General features: G+C 37.4%; 1 protein-coding gene across 4 annotated transcripts in view; it reads left to right on the top strand.

Moving 5' to 3' along the window:
* The window catches only part of SCN2A (sodium voltage-gated channel alpha subunit 2), a 145191-nt gene that overhangs the window by 48538 nt on the left and 76622 nt on the right, over window positions 1-20031 (top strand). Inside the window, exons 1-7 of one of the 4 annotated variants that reach the window (XM_027558904.1) lie at window positions 2162-2269; window positions 3893-4210; window positions 5099-5217; window positions 17026-17115; window positions 17852-17980; window positions 18550-18641; window positions 19525-19797. In XM_027558904.1, the coding sequence (XP_027414705.1) occupies window positions 3944-4210; window positions 5099-5217; window positions 17026-17115; window positions 17852-17980; window positions 18550-18641; window positions 19525-19797 (970 nt within the window). In that variant the 5' untranslated portion in view covers window positions 2162-2269; window positions 3893-3943. Of the gene's footprint in view, window positions 1-2161; window positions 2270-3892; window positions 4211-5098; window positions 5218-17025; window positions 17116-17851; window positions 17981-18362; window positions 18455-18549; window positions 18642-19524; window positions 19798-20031 lie in introns of those variants that run through there. The other 3 variants (XM_027558895.1, XM_027558912.1, XM_027558920.1) reach the window with 3 other exon arrangements.

Raw genomic sequence — 20031 nt, 5'->3', positions numbered from 1 at the left:
TCTGGTAACATCATTGGGCTTCCAAAGCATTTATGCCTATAGCTAGCCTTAGACAACAAACCTTGACAATGAATCCCCATGTTCCTTTTCCTTTCTTTTCTTCTTTTTTCTCTCCTCCCTCTCTCCCTCCCCACTTTCCTCCCTCCATCCCTCCTCCTAATCTTTTCTTCTTCTTTTTTTTCTCCTTTCTTTCTTTCTCTTACCTAAGCCATTTTGGGTCATTCTTTTGCTTCTATTACCAAAAGAGACTTGCTAGAATGAATTACAGAGTTATTTTTTGGCAATATCTGCTTCTTGCCTGTCTTAAACAGTTTTTCTAATGATACAAATGAACTTACCTGCAGAAGTAAAAGAAAAAGACTCACAGACTTAGAAAATACAGTTTTGGTTGCCAGTAGAAGGAATAGTTAAGAAGTTTGGGAAGGTCATGTACACAACACTATGTTCAAATGGAAAACCAACCTATTGTGTAGCATATGGAACTCTGTTCAATGTTATGTCCTAGCTTGGATGGGAGGGAGGCTTGGGGGAGAGTGGATATGTGTGTGTGGGTGAATCCCTTTGCTGTGAACCTGAAGCTATCACAACATTGTTGGATCAGCTATACCCCAATACAAAGCGAAAAGTTTAAAGTTTGAAAAAAGAAAATCACAGGTCAAACACTTAAAAAAAATAGCCTTTCTAATGAAAATGGTGAAGCCAGAAAATATGCAAAAAATGTAGATATGGTCAGTTGCTCAGTTGTGTCTGACTCTCTGAAACGCTATGGACTGTAGCTCACCAGGCCCCTCTGTCCATGGAATTTTCCAGGCAAGAATACTGGAGTGCATTGCCATTTTCTACTCCAGGGGATCTTCTAGACCCAGGGATTGAACCCTAGTCTCCTGTGTCTCCTACACTGGCAGGCAAGTTCTTTACCACTAGCACTGCAATCATGACTGTTTCTGATTATAATTGTTTCCTCTTACCGATTTTATTTAATCTTTATTTTAGGTTTACTTACGTAAGCAGGTGTTTCGGTTTTTGTGTTGTTTATAATTGAATAACGGAGAAGACAATGGCTCCCCACTCCAGTACTCTTGCCTGGAAAATCCCATGGATGGAGGAGCCTGGAAGGCTGCAGTCCATGGGGTTGCTGATGGTCAGACACGACTGAGCGACTTTACTTTCACTTTCACTTTCATGCATTGGAGAGGGAAATGGCAACCCACTCCAGTGTTCTTGCTGGAGAATCCCAGGGACGGGGGAGCCTGGTGGGCTGCCGTCTATGGGGTCGCACAGAGTCGGACACGACTGAAGTGACTTAGCAGTAGCATAATTGAATAAAGCTCACAGATTTTGAGTCTGAATCCTGACTGTGATTTGAGGTAACTTCCTAACCTCGATGTATTTCCTTTCTTAGATTTTCAAATAAGGATCATGAAAGCCTTTATCTGATGGAATTGTGGGGAGATGGAATGATACAGTATATGCAGACTCAGCCCAGTCAGTGACTGGCACATATTAGTCCTCAAATCTTAACTATGTTATTAATCTAAGTACTGGAATTTAGTCTCCTTTTGGCTTTCATGTTTTCCGGTTGCTTTTCAGCCACTTAAATTAGAGATAAAATAAGATTGGTGTCCTATTAGTTTAATTTTATTTCTAGGGAAAGTTAGTTTAGCTAGCTCTTTGTTGAACTAGCAAAGGCCTTTATTGGATTTCAGAGACTCTGGGTCTGAGGTTAATGTTAAATCCCATGTAGGTAAGACTTTCATTAATATAATTGCTGTTTTATAAGTTTTTACTTTTAGCCCTTTATTATTTACCTTCTTTTTTACTTTGAATTATTTTTATCCATTCAGTGACGTTTGGCTTAGCAAATAAAAAGCATGAACAGAAGCACTATTCATTAACAAAATTAGTGATTGAAACCGGCTAAGTCTTAACGTTCTAAGAAAAGCCTTTAGAAGATCAGAGCTCCATTACTGAGAGCTTTGAGCTGTTTCAAACACGCTTCTGTGTGTACATTGAGGGTTTTCTCTTCACAGCTCCTCTGCCCTCTAGTGGTAGCTATAATAATGCCATTTTGTAGTTCCCACACAGGAAATGCCTGGTCTTACTTCAGTTACCAGAATCCTTTCACAGGAAGTTAGGTGTGGTCTCTGAAGGAGAAATTTTAAAAAAAAATGAAAAAAAGAAAAAAAAAAAGCATGATGGAATTTTAGCTGCAGTCTTCTTGGTGCCAGCTTATCAATCCTAAACTCTGGGTGTAAAAGACTCTGCAGGGGTAATGTTTTAATATTCTTATTATGCTTATTTTCTGTGATGCTTCTCTACCTTTACAGTAGAATCCTGGGGGAATCTGCAGAGGACCACTTTCATTTTGAAGCTGCTGGCTGCATGTTTTAGCATGTCTCTTCTATTAGAGCATCCAGGCATGGCAGTTTCCTCCCTGAAGTGTGCCGGGACCTTCTTCATTCCTGTGCCTGTCGATAGGCATAAGGGTCTCTGGGGATGGGTGAGGAAAATGAGGCATGTTTTAGAGGCGTTGGGATTCTAAGAGGGCAGTCTGCTACTGGTGGCTGAAAGGTCCTGGTCTACTTCAAAAAAAAAATGTGGAAATGATGCAGTAATTATCTTATTTTAGATTTCCCTATTTGATCTGACATATGCTGCAGGAGTGACCTGGATGTGAATGAATTTTACTCTTAGATAATGCACCTCATACAATTAAATGGGAATGCTCATTCCTGTAGGGTAAGGGTTAGAATGGACTGATATTTTACAAAGAAGGAAAATGGATAATTGATTGTATATAGGCGGCATTCAGGAGTCAAGATTTTGGTTATATTGTTTCAGAAAGCACAGAAACTCTTGCCACTGATTCAGAGATAACGTTTGGAATGATTGGTGTGCTCACTTAAATTATATATGCTAGCCCAATAAAATACGGTTAGAATACAGTAAAACCACATTTATGTTACCACAAAAACCAAAATAAATGGAGCTCATGTTAAAGATAAACTATCTTAAACCTTATTTTTTCAAGTCCAAATCTGCTATGTGGATTTTTAAGAAATGGACATCATTTGAGAAAATGAGCTCTCTCTACAGTATTTCCTAAGATACTGCAAATTTGTTAATTTAAGAAGCAATTACACCAGCTAGCAGCAGGTGCTCAACCAGGGGGTCCAAGCTCCAGACCTCTGACGTGGGTGACTTCCTGCCTGGTTTGGCAGGAGCCAGGTCCCTTCCTGTGTAGCTTCCGAGCAATTCCAAATACAACCGGGCATCCCCTGCTCCTTCCCGCTCCTTGCGTTCAAGCAGAATCTACCTAGGTTTCCACAGCCTGGCATTTCAGGATTTCCAGAGCTCTTTACCAGGTGCATTGATTTTCAAATCAGCTCTTTAACGTGGAGAGTGGGCCAAAAGGAACATGGAAAAAAAAAATATGGAGAGATACATGCAAGATCTTCACACACCACAGTTCTACAATTTTGAGTGATTATTCATCTCTTGTTATGGATCTCTGATATATTTTTTTTTTCAGAAAGGATGCTGAAAAAGATGGCTGCCAAAATAATTCACACAAATGAAGCAGCAAGCACAAACCAGTATCCTCCATTTCTGAGCTCCGAGTTGGATATTTTCACTTAAAACATTTTGGGAGTGGGAGATTAGATTACCTCATAGACACCTACTGAATGTGAAAGATAGATCTCCATGCAAGCAGATGAATGCATGCAGGCGAATCCCCTGAATGCCAAGTGCAGCTTCCTTAGTAAAATACTACAGATAGCTTCGTTTGTATGTATGATATCTCAATATCATGTCATTGCCCTTTTATCCTAACGACCATTGCTTTTTTTCCCTCTCTGTCTTTCTCTCTCTCTCTCTGTTGTTTCCATAGCACTTTCTTATGCAAGGAGCTAAACAGTGATTAAAGAAGCAGGATGAAAAGATGGCACAGTCAGTGCTGGTACCGCCAGGACCTGACAGCTTCCGCTTCTTTACCAGGGAATCCCTTGCTGCTATTGAACAACGCATTGCAGAAGAGAAAGCTAAGAGACCCAAACAAGAGCGCAAGGATGAGGATGATGAAAGTGGCCCAAAGCCAAATAGTGACTTGGAAGCAGGAAAATCCCTTCCATTTATTTATGGAGACATTCCTCCAGAGATGGTGTCAGAGCCGCTGGAGGATCTGGATCCCTATTATATCAATAAGAAAGTGAGTTCTTAGTCAAGTTGCCTTTATTTCCTCTACTTCCTAATTGCTTCTGGGCTAGTGCGAGGCATGTTAGGTGAAGAATGTTGTGCCACCTCCCCTCTGTCTGAAGTATCACTATGGTAGTAATGGGCTTGACCATGCCATGGCCCCGTTGTCCTAGAGTCTTTGGGAAGCACTTATTTGAACCCACGACCAGGACAGGCAGAGAGCTGAAAGAGCATCTTGCAGTGGGGGAAATGAGGAAGGGCAAAAGTCTGCTGACCTTACAGTGTGGTGAAGCAGAAAGTAAAGACAAGGAGTTTATTTTTTATGCATTAAAAACAATATTTCCAGGAGTCGTATACAAAGTTCTCTTTATAATATCTAGCTCTACAAAAGGTACTTTGATTTTCAGCACATTTATTCCCTCACATATAAATTTGGCCCATTCCATGGTTCCCTCAAGAAGAAATAAAAGCAGGTGACTTCCAAGTGCCCCCTAAAAGCATTTGATCAACTACCACCTCCAGAAAACACTGAAGTTCCTGTGAGAAGGCTTTTATCAAATTGAAAAAGTAGTCAAAGCCTCATTCTTGAGCTCTTTGTGAATTATAAATACAGTTTGAAAATACTGATATTAAAACTTGATGGTGATGCTAAGTATTCCTATGGTAATGACTATATATTTTCTTTATGTTCCTTAAATCCTCATATCTCTCGCCAAATTAGGGGAGTTTATAGCATTCAGAAAGAGAAAATACGTAGCATCATGTCATATGTTAGTAGTTAGTATATTATTATTTTATAAAATCATATTTCTAAAAAATTTTATCACTTTTTTCTCAAATTGTTCTTAGTTTTAATATTGCATTTCTAACTTCTGTTTTATGTGTTTGTTTTCTTTTTCAGACATTTATAGTATTGAATAAAGGGAAAGCAATCTCTCGATTCAGTGCCACCCCTGCCCTGTACATTTTAACTCCCTTCAACCCTATTAGAAAATTAGCTATTAAGATTTTGGTACATTCATATCCTTTTTTCAAATAGTCACTTACATGATTTTGCTCTTTGACTAACTTATTGAGTTGGGAATTTTTCAAAAATGTATGTGGTTGGCAACATTACATGCTCTTTCTTTTTTCCCTCTTCCTCAACAGTTTAGCGTTATTGCCAAATGGGATCACAGGTAAGTGAACCACTTTCCGCATCTTCTAAGTATTTCTCCTCTCCTTGACTCACTACTTATTTCTTTCTACCTCTGCTCCCTTCTGAATTGCCTACTACATCCGAGACTTGTTCATTAACTTTGACAGTGTTACCAGGCTCTCCTTTTATAAGTCTTCAGATTTTATAAGGTTATATAATGGGTAAACTCTGTGAACTAATTTTCTTTACTACTTTTACATTTGGAATATATCTGCATAATCTGAATTACACAATTTTATTTCTTTTGATCTTAATTTTTACTGCTTTCTGCTTTTCACTTTAGTATTTGAAAGCTTTGAGTTACAAATGTTTATAATTGTGATATGACTGTATATGCATTAGTCTTTCAATTATTTCTTCCAATTCTTTTCCCAAGCGTCATTTGTATTTTCTATTTTATTTTTCTTTCTTTTTTTGGTCACTTGTTCCTGTGTTTTATTCAACTCATGGGTCCTGCTGCAGTTTCTTCCCACATACATTCTCATTTCATTCTTTATTCTCCTTATGAAGTATCTACTTCCTAGAAATGGAATTGATGACACCTTGGTGGGAGATAGTGATTTGATTTAAGTTAAATAGAGTAGTTGTAAATGGGAAGTTTTCTTCCAGACCAGAGACAGTGGTCTGACTGACAGCCAGGCCTGGAAAAACCAAGGAGGCAAAGGTTTGGAAGACTGGGGGTATGTCAGTCAGGGACATTTACAGGAAGAACACAGAAGCCTTGGGATAAGGAACGGACACACATCAGGAACCAGAGGTAAGGAAGGGGAAACTGAAACTTAAGCAAAGTCTCAGATAGGACAACTTTAAATTTTGTTTCCTAATTAGAAAGAGTCATCGCCTTTGATTTACAACACGGTCAGTCCAGGGCCTGCTTCAAGGCTTCCAGTGTAAAAGCTTACTTTCCCTAGCAGGCCTAGAAAATAATTCAATTTGATATGGTAGGGAATTAGATAAGATAAGGAATTCAGGAGATAGAATGAACTTGATACAGGGAACTCATCTCAGTTCTGGGTGTTGGGCTGTAAAGCATGTCCCCAGACTTGCCTGGCAATTTGGCAAATGACGTCTGTAGAAGCACGGAGTTCTGGAATTCAGTTTCCTTTGAACCTCTAGGTCATCCCTCTCCATTACCCCCATGTTTTGCATAGATATATTTTAATTTCGTATTTATGTTTTAAGATTTAATAATTTTCTTGTGAGCTTTTTTAAGCAATAATGATTCCTTACTTCTGCTATTCAAATAAAAGAAACATTTTACAGAAAGAAAAAATGTCTTTGAATGAATAATAAGCTTTAGGAATGAATAATAAAGTTGAGATTTAGATTTGAGTCTCATGAACTATAAGTTATGGTCCATTATGATGTTTGAGTAGTTAAAATCTGTGCTCTGAATAAATATTTCCATAAATTATTCATTGTATCTAAAAATAATTGTTCATCCCTATGTAATCACAATTTATACATGAAATCATGTCAAAAAATTCAGACTTAGCCCATTGCTCTGTTTATAGTAAATACTGGGAGAGTGTGAATTAAAGAAGTAAGTGACAAATGAGTCAAGAAGTTAAATGATTAGATGCAAAACAAGTGACAAAATGGAAGTTTTGAAGAGGTCAGAAAAATCTATTTTGCCTTCAATATGAATGAAGAAATCACATTAAGAAAGCTCAGTATTAAAGAAAAAAGGCAGGACTGTTGTTGTTGTTATTGTTGTTTTAAAACTTTTGTGGGGAGATAGCATATTTTTTTGAAAATTTCATGAAAGCTATTATATCATCGCCACTCCAAAAAATTCTAGGAGGTTAGAAGACCCAGGAATCTTAACATAAAGCCTTCTGGGAAAAGAGACTTCCAGTGGTAGAGGATGAGAGTAGTTTTAGAAGTTCTGATCGGAGACTCTGGGCCTTGAACCAGACCAAGTTTATGGTGGGCTCTCTTTAGGAATCAAGATACGATTTGAATTTGAAGAATTTGAAAGTTTGCACTTACTTCCCAGAAGAAAGAAAACCTTCAAGGGGCACAGTTGTCAGAAGGTCTGCAGTGGTGTAAGTTGAAATGTGAAGGCAGCTAGATAAATCTAAGATTTGCTGAACTGAATGTTTGACTCTCCAAAACCTTACAAGTGGCATGGAGCTACACATTTCTTCTAATGCAGAAAAAGTAGATTTTTAAAAATCTCTGATTGCCTGAATTAAACTATTCTATCTCAGCTATCTTACCTTGGAGTAGAGATAGAAGATAGACACATTCTTTGGTCTTTTGGTGATAATGCACATTTGACTGTATGTCCTAGTAAACTTTGCTGTAAATAATACTGGACAGTGGCAGGTAACTTTCTCAGTGACTTTGTCTTATTCCTCACAATGCACATCCTAAGCTCAAATCCTGGTTTTCTAATTTTAAGTGCCTTTTGCTACAAGATAAAAATGCTTGAGGTTGCTATCTGCATTTTAGGCACAGTTAAGAGGGCATTGTGTATTTATTATCATTAGTTTATAATCCATAAAATGGTCATTCACAGTAAAAAAAAAAAATTGGCATTTTCAACCTAGACTGGTGTCTCTTTTTCCAATGAAAACCTTGACTTATTTCTTCAGGAGCTGTTATCTTCATTAGGCATTCTTGCATATCAAATTAGCTTTGTGTCTTGATTTTGGCAGAAAAACCTTACGCTTACTCTATTTTTGCCAGAGTATATTTTGAAAACTGAAAATGCTTTTGATGTGCCTATTATCTTGTTTTGATAGTTAAATAAAATATGGTTATGTTTTCTAGATAGTAAACAAGTAAAAATTTATCCATATTCCTAAAATTTCCTATCAGAATTTTCAGTGTGTTGCACGTCAATTTTTTTATTATTTTAGCTTAATGTGCACACTCTCCTTCACTTTGCATTTGTTATTCATTTCTTCATTCACAAATATTTACTAAGTACCTACTGTGTGGCAAGTGTTCTTCTAGACACCGTGATGCAACATAGAACCTGCTAGTCCCTGTCAAGTAGCTGTATTCATGTGTATATGTGTGTTTGAGAGGAGAGAGAGAGTACAAACAATTGAGCTAGTGTCGGCTAGTGATAAATGCTATCAAGAAAAATAAAGCTGTACAAATAGAGAAGAGTGGCGAGGTACTATTTTAAATCATATGATCAGGGAAGTCCTCTCTGAAAAGATAGCATCTGAGTAAAGATCCAAAGGAAGTGAGGAAGTGCAACGTGGAAATCTAAGGAGAAAGGTGAATAGCAAATATGAAAGCAAAGGATGAACGTAGAAGTGTACCTGGTGTATTCAAGAGTCAACCGGCAGCCCAGAGTGCCCAGAGGAGAGTGGGAAAGGTAGAGAGTAGAAGGGGATGAGGTCATTGAGAGTGGAGGTCAGGGCTGACATTGTAGGTGGTTGGTAAGACACCCAGTTTACCCTGAATTAGATGGAGAGAGAAGACCGGAGGGTTTTCAGCAAAAGAATGTCATCACGTGAGTCAGATTTGAAAAAGATCACTCTGGCTGCTGTGTAGAGAACAGATTGCCTGAGGGGAAAGGGTGGAAGTAAGAAAGTAGATTGGGGGTTTACTGCCTTTATGAAGGCAGAGGATGCTGGTGGCTTTGGTGGAAACGATGAGGGTAGCAAATGTCATCAAATTCAGTTGTGTTTTTCAGAAAAGCTGAAAGGTTATGCTGATCAATTGGATGTGGGGTGTGAGGGAACGAGCAGAACTAAGGAGGACTCTAGGTGTTTAGTATGGTCAAGAAAGAAAAGTGTAGCTCCTTGAGCTTGGGGCAGACAACATTAGGTGGAGAGATATGCTGGGTAAAATCAAGAGCTTGAGTTTGAACATTTGTTTGTTTATTGTTTTTGAAAAGCCCGTTAGACACTCAGTGGAGGAGCTGAGGTGTTAAATGGAATGCAGGTCTGGAGTTCAGGAAAGGATTGGGCTGGAGGTAAACCTTTGAGAGATGTAGTCATCATTATGTCGCTGTACTGATGGTATTTAAAGTGATGACAAAGACCTAAAACACTCCAAATCACACAGTAGTGCAGAACTGCCCATCATTCATACAGGTTAGGAAAATGAAAAACGGATTTTGGAATCAGAAAACCTGGATTCAAACCCTACCTCTGAGATTTACTTATTGGCTCTATGACCTTGGTCTGAGTTACTCCAGATGTTTGAATCTCACTTTGTCCATCTATATTTTGCGATCATAATTTAAACATTAATGATAATAACTATATAAGTACCTGTCACTGTGACTAGCACTTGGTTGGTGTTCAGTCACTCAGTCATGTCTGACTCTTTGCAACTCTATGGGCTTCCTGTCCTTCACTATCTCCCTGAGTTTGCTCAAACTTACGTCCATTGAGTTGATGATGCCATCCAACAACCTCATCCTTTGTCACCTCCTTTTCCTCCTGCCCTCAATCTTTCCCAGGAGCAGGGTCTTTTCCCAATGAGTTGACTCTTCATATCTGGTGACCAAAGTATTGGAGCTTCAGCTTCAGCATCAGTCCTTCAGAGAATATTCAGGGTTGATACAGCACTTGGTAGGAACTTGATAACTTGTAGCTAGGACAGCTGTTCTTGGTAGTACTAGCTACAATTCTAGGAGCAAGTGCTGCAAGATTAGCAAAGAAACAGTCTCATATTATTTAAGGAATTCCACAAATTCTGTACAAATCTCTAGTCTCTTGAGGCTTGATTTTGCAAAAAGAATGTTTATACAGCACCAGAGTTAGAAGCTGTTGAGTGACGGAAACATAATGTGGTCAGTCCCAAGCACAATCTCACTTTGCAGATGAGTTCATTGAGGCCCAGACATGTTTAGTCACTGTTTTATAAGCCTACATTTTATATACGTGGCAAGGCCAGAACTTCAGACTAAGCCTTTGATTATCAGCCCAGTATGCTTTGCAGTTTCTATCTAACAGAAACTGCAGTTTCTATCTATCTTTGCTGTTTCTATCTAACAGATTTCTAAACCCTCAGGTATAAATTATGTATTAGGGGTACATAATTTATCTACCTGTGCTTCTATGTATCTCAAAGGTTGTTTTCAGTGGCTCCAACTTACTAATTCATGAAATAGGAAGTGAGCTTTTTAGCTCATCCCAAAATTATATGGTATCTATTAGAAATAAAAAACAACATGGTTTTCCATAAAACATTATAGAGGTCTGTGGGAAAGGAGGGTGAACAACTTACTGTTTCTGTTTCTCCTGCTTTCAATGCTCAAAAGTTACCACGTGTCATCACATGGTTAGGAATTTGTTAATAACAAAATTAAACAACTCAAGAGTTAACAGTATATATGTGACATTTAGTTGACATTTCTGCTGCCTTGCAAATATGTACGACTAGGTAGAAAAAGATCTATCTTACTTTGCTTAAATTCTCTATGTTAGAAATTTCTTAGATAAAACTATCTTCTGCCTCTAGTTCATATACATTTTAAGTAAAAAATGTCTCTGCAACTTCTCTGGATATTATGTATTATTACAAAATCCCTGAACAGAACAATGTCTTTCCCTTCCTTAAGAAAACAAAGAGAAAATAAAAGAAAACAAAAAAATGCCCTATGTTTTTATATTTAATAAATGATTAATAGTAATAAAGATAACTATTCACTAAGAGAAGTATTGGTATTATTATCTGTATTTGCATAAGAAAACTGAGCCTTCAATAATTAACTTGCTGAAGCCCATGTGATTGGTAAAGGATGCATCTGATCCATAGTTTATCACTTTAAAACTCATGCTGCTGCATCCTACCCATGTGGATATAGGGGTAGGTATGCCAGTACTTTAATCATCTAGTTCCCAGGTCAGAGGTTATGTAAAGCATTTTCAATATGAATATGAAGAAGTCTTTCCTCATCATACACACAGGAAATATTTTAGACTTGCCAACTGACAGGTTACTACCAATCAAAAGGTTAACACATTTTTATGAATACCTGGTATAGAGAAATTATTAGATTTTAAAAATCCTTTTTTTCTTGATATTATATGAGGTTACCCTGCATCTCTTTTTATTTGTATACAAAATCTCACAAGGAAATACTACTCTAGGATTCATTGTTCTTCTGAAAAAATGTACTTTATGTGCTATATATTTAGAAAATAAATACATGCATTTTGGGCTTCCCTGGTGGCTCAGTAGTAAAGAACCCACCTGCCAATATAAGAGACAAGGGTTTAATCCCTGAGTCAGGAAGATTCCCTGGTGAAGGAAATGGTATCCTACTCTAGTATTCTTGCCTTCGGAAATTCAGTGGACAGAAGAGTGTGGTGGGCTACAGTCCATGGGCTTGCAAAAGAGTTGGACACGACTTAATGACTAAACAACAAAAACATATGCATTTTGTTACTAGTTCTGGCCCCTTGAAATCTGCCTTGACGTGGAATTTCTATATTTTTTCAGTGTATGGTATCACCATACCACGTCTATACTTTTTTTCGTATTTGTATATTTGTTATCACTATCTAAAATCTTACTATTTCAATCACTCACCAGACTCCGGGTATCTTAAAGGTATGAGACTCCAGGTGTGAGACTGATAAAATAAATTTATAGTGATTTTAAAAAGTAATGGATTTTGAAACTCTCTATTTGGAGATTATCTATTAAACTAAAAGCATAAAATCTGACTCTAGTTATCTCTTATTTTATTTAAAAGAAAAATAGTTTTATTTGGTTTCCTTTTTGATCATTTGTCAGGATCGTTAAGTTAAATGTATTTTTTTAATTAAAAATAGTCATTCATTGATAGTCAATGTGAAAAACACTAATTTGATGTAATGATTTATTCCTTTCGACTTACTGGGTAATATTTACTCTTTCTATTTATTAAAGTATAATATATGTTTTACTTTATTATATATACTTAAATTTTATCATTATAAGGAGTAAATTTTTTAAGGACATAAAACCATGGCTCAGTCTGTTATGTGACATAAATCTCATGAGCCTTTTAATTTCCACTTTGTATTTATCCAGTGTTCTCTCTTTCAAAAAATGTAAAAACCTGTGTACTTGATATATGTGGAAACAAATTTCATGCTGTATTTTTGATCCATATTTATAAATATATCACTAAAAAGGAAAAATGGACTTCACTTAGTAGTAAACAAGGTTGCAAACTAACATCGTTCAGTAGTCAACTGACCTACATAATGGCAAGCGTGTGTGGTGGCGAGCAATATAGACATGGCCCTCGTGCAGTTGACCGTCTAGTGGAAAACAATCAGTTAGGCTTTGGAAGAGTAGCATCTGGTGCGACAAGGATATATTACTGATAGACCTAATCAGGAAAGGTGCTATTGTGCACAGGTTTTACTGAAAATAACTTCTAATCTGAGTGCTAGAGGAAAAGTTTGAGTTGGCTAATGTGAGATAAAGAGCATATTCAGGGGAAAGAGGGAACATTTGTTAAGATCCTGACTTGAAAAAGAGCTTGCTTCATCCGTGACCTAAAACAATTGCGATAATATCAGACTTGGGAAAGTGAAATGAGGACTGACGAAGCTGAACTTAGGGTGGACAAGAATTAGACCTAGACTCTCCACTCTTTGTTAATATAGTTGATCATAAATGATCCAAATTAGATTTACCAAGGTCATTTTGGTACAGGGTGCAGAAAGAATTGAATAGAATCAAGCATGGGTTCAGAAAGAACAGCTTGGGTGAAATTACAGTAATTTACATTAGATTTGATGGATACCTAGACTAAGTGGTGTTATGAGGATTGTGGGAAAAGTGCACTGAATCCAGGCATAGCAGGTAGAATTGACAATATTTGGTGTTAAGTTGAATGTGGAGGTTCAGGGAAGAGAAAAATGCAAGATGGCTCCTAGGTTCCTGGCTGAGTCAATCAGTCAGTTCAGTCTCTCAGTCATGTCCTCCTCTTTCCAACCCCATGGCTGCAGCACGCCAGGCTTCCCTGTTCATCACCAACTCCCAAAGCTTGCTCAGACTCATGTCCATCAAGTCGGTGATGCCATCCAACCATCTCATCCTCTGTTATCCCCTTCTCCTCCTGCCTTCAATCTTCCCCAGCATCAGGGTCTTTTCCAATGAGTCAGTTCTTCGCATGAGGTAACCAAATCTCACATTCATCCTGGCTAAATCATGAGACATTGTGATACAGAGATGTCAAAGGAGTAGTATTTGAGAAGAGATGAGGGATAGGATTAAAACATGTTTAGTTTAGTTTTAGAACTCAAAAAAATTTGAAGTGTCAATGAAATAAGCGCACATAAGTACAGATGTAATATGGAATTGGGTAATATGGATTACTGAGTTCAGAAGAGAGGGCTAAAGTGAAGTAGCTCAGTCGTGTCCGACTCTTTGCGACCCCCTGAACTATAGCCTACCAAGCTCCTCCATGGGATTTTTCAGACAAGAGTGCTGGTGTGCGTTGCCATTTCCTCCTCCAGGGGATCTTCCTGATCCAGGGATCAAACCCAGGCCTCCCGCATTGCAGGCCAATGCTTTACCATCTGAGCCACCAGGGAAGCCCATCCATAGTTCCCTGAGCTAGAGAGGGCTAGTCCAGAGAAAAATACTTGAGATCGGTGGGTATGTAAATGTATTTGGAGCTATGTGTCTTAATGAGCTCTACTAGGATAAATACATCAAGAGAGGGAAAATGACTTGGATATCCTCTGTCCTTTTTAAAAAGGGAAATAGAACATTTCAAAGGATATTAAAAAATTGTTGCCCATGAAGGATAAAAAAAATCAAAGGATTGGGATCTCCTGAAAGCAAAAGTAAGAGAACATAGTTAAAAGGGGAAGAATCAGGCTGGTCAAACTCTACTGAGAGAACAAGTCAGATAAGAACTCAGAATTACCCTTTTGTTTTCAGTTACACAACATGAAGATGTTGGTCATATTTGGGAAGAAAACTGGTAGGCTGAGGATGTGGTAGATAAATGAAGGCAAGTAAAGATAAACATCTCTTCTAAGAAGTTTGGCTGTGAAATTGGAGAAGAGAAGTCTGTAAGTGGTTAGAGGACTGTGGGCTGTAGGACAGTATTCTCTTTTATACCAAAAAGATAAGAGAGAATTAAGCAAGTTTGTGTTGACTGTAAGAGTAGATAGAGTTACTAATGGAGATATTAAAGATAAGAGAAGAAAGTGGTAAGAGATTGCTCAAGTGTTCTGGAAAGGTGGAAGGTGTCCAGAGTTTGGATAGAGGGGTTGACAACTCCCTCCATTGAAATGGGAAGGGGGAAAGAATCTCAATACAGAGAGTTTGTCAATTTGGGGTTAGGAAGTAAAGATATGACCTTCTGATGCTATCTCCTCTCTCAATAAAATAGGAAATCAGGTCATGAGTTTGAAATGGGTAGCAAAGGAAGAAGATTGGAGATCAAAGAAGAGTGGAGAATATTCAGAATTATCTTTGCAGAGCAGTGGGGACAGTGAAGTGGAGAAATATTAAGAATGTGTTGAGCATGTTTGAGGCTGGGAACTATGTATTTTGAATGATGCCAATCTGCCAAGGGGTTGTTTTCTACAGTAGGTTGTTATTGTTCAGTCGCTAAGTCATGTTCAGCTCTTTGTGACCTCATGGACTGTAGCCTTCCAGGCTCCTCTGCCGTCCACTATCTCCTGGAATTTGCTCAAATTCGGGTGCATTGAGTCAGTGGTGCTATCTAGCCATCTCATCCGCCGCCGCCCCCTGCAGTAGGGCCAGCAACCTAACAGACACAGGATCCGCTAGTTTTATATACTAATGATGAAGTCATCTTTAAATTTATCTTATTTTTTGTTTCTGTTTAGCAAGAAAGGAAAAGTATTTCTTCTTTGAACTGGTGTTTTTCTGTGTTCTCTAGGCTGTAGTGCCCTCACGTGGCTGATCTGCATCATTCACTTATGAGTGTTTTCATGTGAACGCACTTGAACAAGCTGAGAATTAAGCATGTGCCCTGCATCACTGCCAGTCAAAATGAAAAATCAGTGACTGCTTTGACTAAAGTCAGTTGAAGGTGCAAAGAAACTTCTTTTATAGATTAACACAATACATAACACAACACATTGGCAACAAAATGCTGTTCTATTTAACTGCACTTAAAATCTTGCTGATATTTTGCTATGTGTAAGTAATATGAAGATTTATGATTAAAAGTAGAGTGAAAAGGGACATTGATAGCATTTATTCATTCTGGAATTTTTATCCATTTTCTAAATGTACCTTGATAAAGCTCTTGTTTTACAAAACTACAACTGAATCCCTCTTGTGCTGTTTATTAACTATGAAAGAAAGTTATTTCAAATATTTGACTACTGAATGTTCTCTTAAAGAATTTTTTTGTTGCTGTTTTTCAACACAAAGGAGGGTGAAGGGCATTGGCTATCTCTACACACATGGGCAAAGTGGGGTAGAATGAGAAAAACCAGATATTTGTCATAAGTAGTGTTCTCTATGATTTAGGAAATTAGGAAAATAATTTATTGATTATCTACCATATAAGGCACATTAAGTTGCAAGAGATTTAATATAGTTTAACTAATTTGATCCTGACAGCAATCCTATGAAATGCTTTTTCTTTTTCTGTAGTGTAGCAAAATGAACCAAGACTTAGGGGAAAAAATTAGTAATTTGGCCGCAGTTGCAAACCCACAAAATACCAGTACTAACACCAGTCATCTTTTTTTTACTATCTGGAATTTAATGATCAATCACTGTGTATTATATACTCCACCTAGAATTTTATTAAGAATATTCCAACCAGGTTATCCTTCAGATGGATTATAATATATTCAATTACAGTTGTCCCTCCCCATCTGCAGGTTTCGTATCTGTGGGTTCTATATCTACAGATTTAATCAATAGTAGATGGTGTACAGTGTTCAAGATCCATGGTTTGAATCTGAGGAAACAGAACCCATGGAGACAGAGGGGCCTTATGAGATCTGAGCATCCTTGGATTCTGGTATCTACTGTGGGTCCTGGAATTAATCCCCCACAGATAATGAGGAATGACTGTTACTTGAAATCTCCTTTTGAATTTTTGTCAGAGTCTTCATATATGCTGAGCTTGCACTTTAGTTGTTGAGTCTTTAAAGAAAAACAAATTGATGAATTATTTACCAGTGCACTAATTTTTTGTGTGTTTAATCTTTTTCAATATTAAAATGACATGCTGCTGCTAAGTCACTTCAGTCGTGTCCGACTCTGTGCAACCCCATAGATGGCAGCCCACCAGGCTCCTCCGTCCCTGGGATTCTCCAGGCAAGAACACTGGAGTGGGTTGCCATTTCCTTCTCCAATGCATGAAAGTGAAAAGTAAAAGTGAAGTCACTCAGTCGTGTCCAACCCCTAGCAACCCCATGGACTGCAGCCTACCAGGCTCCTCCATCCATGGGATTTTCCAGGCAAGAGTACTGGAGTGGGGTGCCATTGCCTTCTCTGAAAATGACATAAATAGCCTCAAAATAGTTTATGGCTTGGCCTGACGTGACTTGAGTATGGAGTTGCTAAAATTACGGAAATGGAAAAAGCATGCTCAATAATAAGATCAAAAGGTCATAAAAGTTCTAAACTTCACAATGCTAAAAGACATAACGGTATATGAAAGTGAAAGTTGACATGGACCTTTGTCTTCCTTGACGGTATTCTTCTACTTTATTCAATGTGCTCATTATGTGCACTATTCTTACCAACTGTGTATTTATGACCATGAGTAACCCTCCAGACTGGACAAAGAATGTGGAGTAAGTAGAAGATTTTTTAAAAATCTTGCAATATTGTTGTCCCTTTATGTTTTGAGTTGTGCTTCTATCATCTTGACACCTCATCAGTTTCTTCAGCAAGTTGTACTGGCTACTCCAAACCAGTTACACAGTGACTCAAGTTCATTTCAACCACTGATTTTCTGTAGTACAAAGCTTGCCCTGGCTCATTCAGTTACTGCACTGATTTGACTGCCAATATGTATAGCCCTTTATCTTCCTCGTGAGTCTCACACTCTTTTCAAGATCATCAGTGATTACTAGTATCTGATGATAAATTTATACATAGTTTGTATGTTCTTTTCCTCATAGCTATCACTTTTATATGATTTATTAGTTTATATTTCATGGCTCGTAATGATGCCCACTTTATTAAACAAAAAAGTCTTCATTTATTTTTGTATTAATAACTACTTGCTTAAATTGGACCAAAACCAGTGTATTTCATTTAATATGTATAGAATCATGTTATTTGAACCTTCAAATTAATTAATATAAGCAAGTACAATACTCATATTTAGTCAATGAGAATGTCTTTCAGTATGTAATGTTTCTTTTTTTTTTTTCCTTAAGCCCTACCTATGGTCTAAATCATGGGAAGACCAATATAGACCTATATAGAACCCTCTAATTTTTATTTGTTGCTTTTCTCCTTTAGTATATTTACATGTAAATTACCTTCAGGATCTTTAATGTGGGCTTGGCTATTTTCTCTCAGGTACACCTTTACAGGAATTTATACTTTTGAATCACTTATAAAAATACTTGCAAGGGGCTTTTGTTTAGAAGATTTCACATTTCTACGGGACCCATGGAATTGGTTGGATTTCACAGTCATTACTTTTGCGTAAGTACCTTAATACATTTTCTGTCCAGGAAGACTAAATCATTAGTGGAAGTCTATACTGTATTTCTCCTTGGTGGCTTCCCTTAACAGATCAAGCATGTTTCTTGGTTATCCTGTGAATTTAGGATATTTTTCCTTCCAATCAAATTATGCACTTTGGAGAAGTTAGGGACTATCATAGTAAATTACGTGGCTTTGATTTCAATTAGTGGTATAAAGCAATAAAATATTTCCCAAGTAATAGAGATTATGATCAACAACAATGCCATTTCCCTCTTAATTGGAAAATATGATGGCAACACTCATTGAAGTTGAAAAGGTCTTGTTGAAAGACCAACTTAGATTTCCCTAAATTCTGAATAACTCTGATTTAATTCTACAGGTATGTAACAGAATTTGTAAACCTAGGCAATGTTTCAGCTCTTCGAACTTTCAGAGTCTTGAGAGCTTTGAAAACTATTTCTGTAATTCCAGGTAAGAAGAAACTGGTATAAGGTGGTAGGCCCCTTATATCTCCAACTGTTTCTTGTGTTCTGTTATTGTGTTTGTGTGTGAACTCCCTATTACAGATATGTGACAGAGTTTGTGGACCTGGGCAATGTCTCAGCGTTGAGAACCTTCAGAGTTCTCCGAGCTTTGAAAACAATTTCAGTCATTCCAGGTGAGAGCTAGGTTAAACACCGAGGCTGACTTCAGCAGCATTAGTGGTACAATCACAGCTTTTGTGCGTAAGCCTTGCTGCTTTTCACTTATTGCAAATGTTTTTTAAAAAAAGCAAGAATCAATACACCGTGTTTTGGATGGATTTGATTCTTTGCTTTTACTAGTTGTTTTCTTTAAAATGATCAGTTCTAAATCAGCCTTTGAGTTTAACAAGTTTTTGCATGAGGCATTTGCAGTAACAGGCTACATGGTTTGCGTCCTGTAACATCAAGCTTTCCGCATAGAAGCTAAACTATGAGGCATTCGAACTGATGCAAATTTGACCAGTTAGGTCTAAAATTGGTAATTATGTTAACTTCAAATAAATAAAAGAGCGAGAGATAGCATGAGTGCTGCATGGGACTCAGTTTTCAGATGTCTTCCTTTTTTAACCCATTCTCAAGCTGATAGAATTTACCAATATATAACCTCATAATTCAGTGACTTCAAATTTTCTTACTATATTATTCATACAGATTTTTCTAAAACCAGTGAGAGGTTAGGGAGTAAGACATCTGCAAATAAAAGCAAAGTCTTTATACAAGGTTGATGTTTAAGCATGAATATCAAAACCATTTCTTTTGCTCTGAGGAGTATTTGGAAATACACTTTTGGTTTGTTTCCATTCACAGTTCTCTAATGAAAATACAAATTCTGCTTTCATTCATTTTCACCAGCTAGCGGGCTTTCCATGAAAGTGTTATTCAGTCACAAACGTTAAACTAATATTGTTGGCATTCTGCATGACATCTTTATTTTCCAGGACAAGCTCCTGATGTTTTTCTCTCTAACATAGCTGTTGAATAGTATACTTAAATTCCTCCCTTTGATTTTATTTGTAGGCCTGAAGACCATCGTGGGGGCCCTAATCCAGTCGGTGAAGAAGCTCTCAGATGTAATGATCCTGACTGTGTTCTGCCTGAGCGTGTTTGCACTAATAGGATTACAGCTGTTTATGGGCAACCTGCGAAACAAATGTTTGCAATGGCCCCCAGATAATTCTTCCTTTGAACTAAACATCACTTCCTTCTTTAATAACTCATTGGATGGGAACGGTACCACTTTCAATAGGACAGTGAGCATGTTTAATTGGGATGAATATATTGAAGATAAAAGTAAGATATACTCTTTTAACCATTAAGCTGTTTAGTCCTTTAAATATTAAAAAAAAAAGTATATATAGTGAAAATTGTCTCAATTTTGATGTGAACCAAATTAGTTAGACCAGTTTAAGATAACTTAATATATGTGATGGGAAGTCCCCTGGTGGCTCAGTGGTGGAGAATCTGCCTGCAATGCAGGAGATACGGGTTTGATTCCTGGATTGGGAAGATCCCCTAGAGGAGAGC

The sequence above is a fragment of the Bos indicus x Bos taurus genome, chromosome 2 (assembly GCF_003369695.1).
Source record: "Bos indicus x Bos taurus breed Angus x Brahman F1 hybrid chromosome 2, Bos_hybrid_MaternalHap_v2.0, whole genome shotgun sequence".
In the NCBI taxonomy this organism is placed as follows: Eukaryota; Metazoa; Chordata; class Mammalia; order Artiodactyla; family Bovidae; genus Bos; species Bos indicus x Bos taurus.
The sequence above is the reverse complement of the archived record's forward strand: the minus strand, read 5'-3'. Positions and strand labels throughout refer to the sequence as shown.